At 38.1% G+C, this 998-nt stretch overlaps 1 protein-coding gene across 1 annotated transcript in view; it reads right to left on the bottom strand.

The window, feature by feature from the left end:
- Nucleotides 1-998, bottom strand: part of VWA3B (von Willebrand factor A domain containing 3B) — a 493423-nt gene that overhangs the window by 225332 nt on the left and 267093 nt on the right. The window contains exon 12 of the mRNA XM_006900716.1: nucleotides 732-830. Within this exon, the coding sequence (XP_006900778.1) occupies nucleotides 732-830 (99 nt within the window). The remainder of the gene's footprint in view (nucleotides 1-731; nucleotides 831-998) is intronic.

The raw sequence follows: 998 nt of genomic DNA, 5'->3' as shown, positions 1-998 counted from the left end.
CCAGCCTGGACTTCTGGTAGTTCTCTGCTGATGTGCTGTTCCAGTCGTTTTTGGGTAATCTTCAGTAAAATCTTGCTTGCATGTGAAATCAGTAAGATTGTTCTATAGTTTCCACACTCTGTTGGGTCACCATTCACCTTAGGGCATTTTAAAATATTTGTCTCACAATGAAGATACTAATTCATTTTGTAGATGAATTCGCACCGTGTTAGTCTGAATGTTTTATATTTTGTTAATGCCTAGAACAGTCTTCTTTCACTCAAAAAATTCAAAAGAAGACGAACAGATTTCTCTAAAACTTTCCAAATATTTTCCAGTCAGGGTAAACAAAACAAAAAATATTTCATTAGAAAGGTCTGCTTTTGTGTCAGTGAATACTAAGTTAAAACTAAGCAGTAAAACTAAGAACATTGTGCAGTGACATATTCAGATTCAAAGTAACCAAAGGGGGGAAAAATAAAAAGGATCTGCTCACTCTTATTGGTAATAAAACATAACCAGTCTACAGTGGAGGTAGGCAGAAGTCACTGTCATGTAAAGTCTCCTCAGGGTCTTAAGTTAACAAAATAATTCTTCAGTCTATTATTTCACTTCAGTTCTGGGTACCTAATCCAATGAAGTTTCTCTCAAAAGCTTTTCAGTGGTAGTTGAAAAGGTCCCCTAAACCCATTTTCAGCATTCACATTCAAATAATGGACAAGTCCCTCTTTGTCCTCAAAGTAGAAGAATACCTGATCAGGTCTTCCATCTGTTAGAAGGTAGATTACTTGTGTTTCTTCATCAGCAAAAGCAATTTGCAGGGCACTCAGAATGTTTGTGGAGCTTCCAACCTACAGAAAAAGTGAGTTTGAGAGATAGAATGCATGATTTAGTTACACACAGTTCTCAGTTCCTCTGCATCTTCTTCCAATTTGCTAGATGAGGGAGACTAAAGTCTGAATGTGTCCAGGGTCCATGGCTCTAGGCAGAGCTGACTCGGGAGAGAGGGAGAGAGGGAG

Source organism: Elephantulus edwardii, unplaced genomic scaffold (assembly GCF_000299155.1).
Source record: "Elephantulus edwardii isolate Elephantulus edwardi_28Jun2011 unplaced genomic scaffold, EleEdw1.0 scaffold00291, whole genome shotgun sequence".
Taxonomy (NCBI): domain Eukaryota; kingdom Metazoa; phylum Chordata; class Mammalia; order Macroscelidea; family Macroscelididae; genus Elephantulus; species Elephantulus edwardii.
Note: the sequence above shows the minus strand (reverse complement) of the source record. Positions and strands in the feature narration are given on the sequence as shown.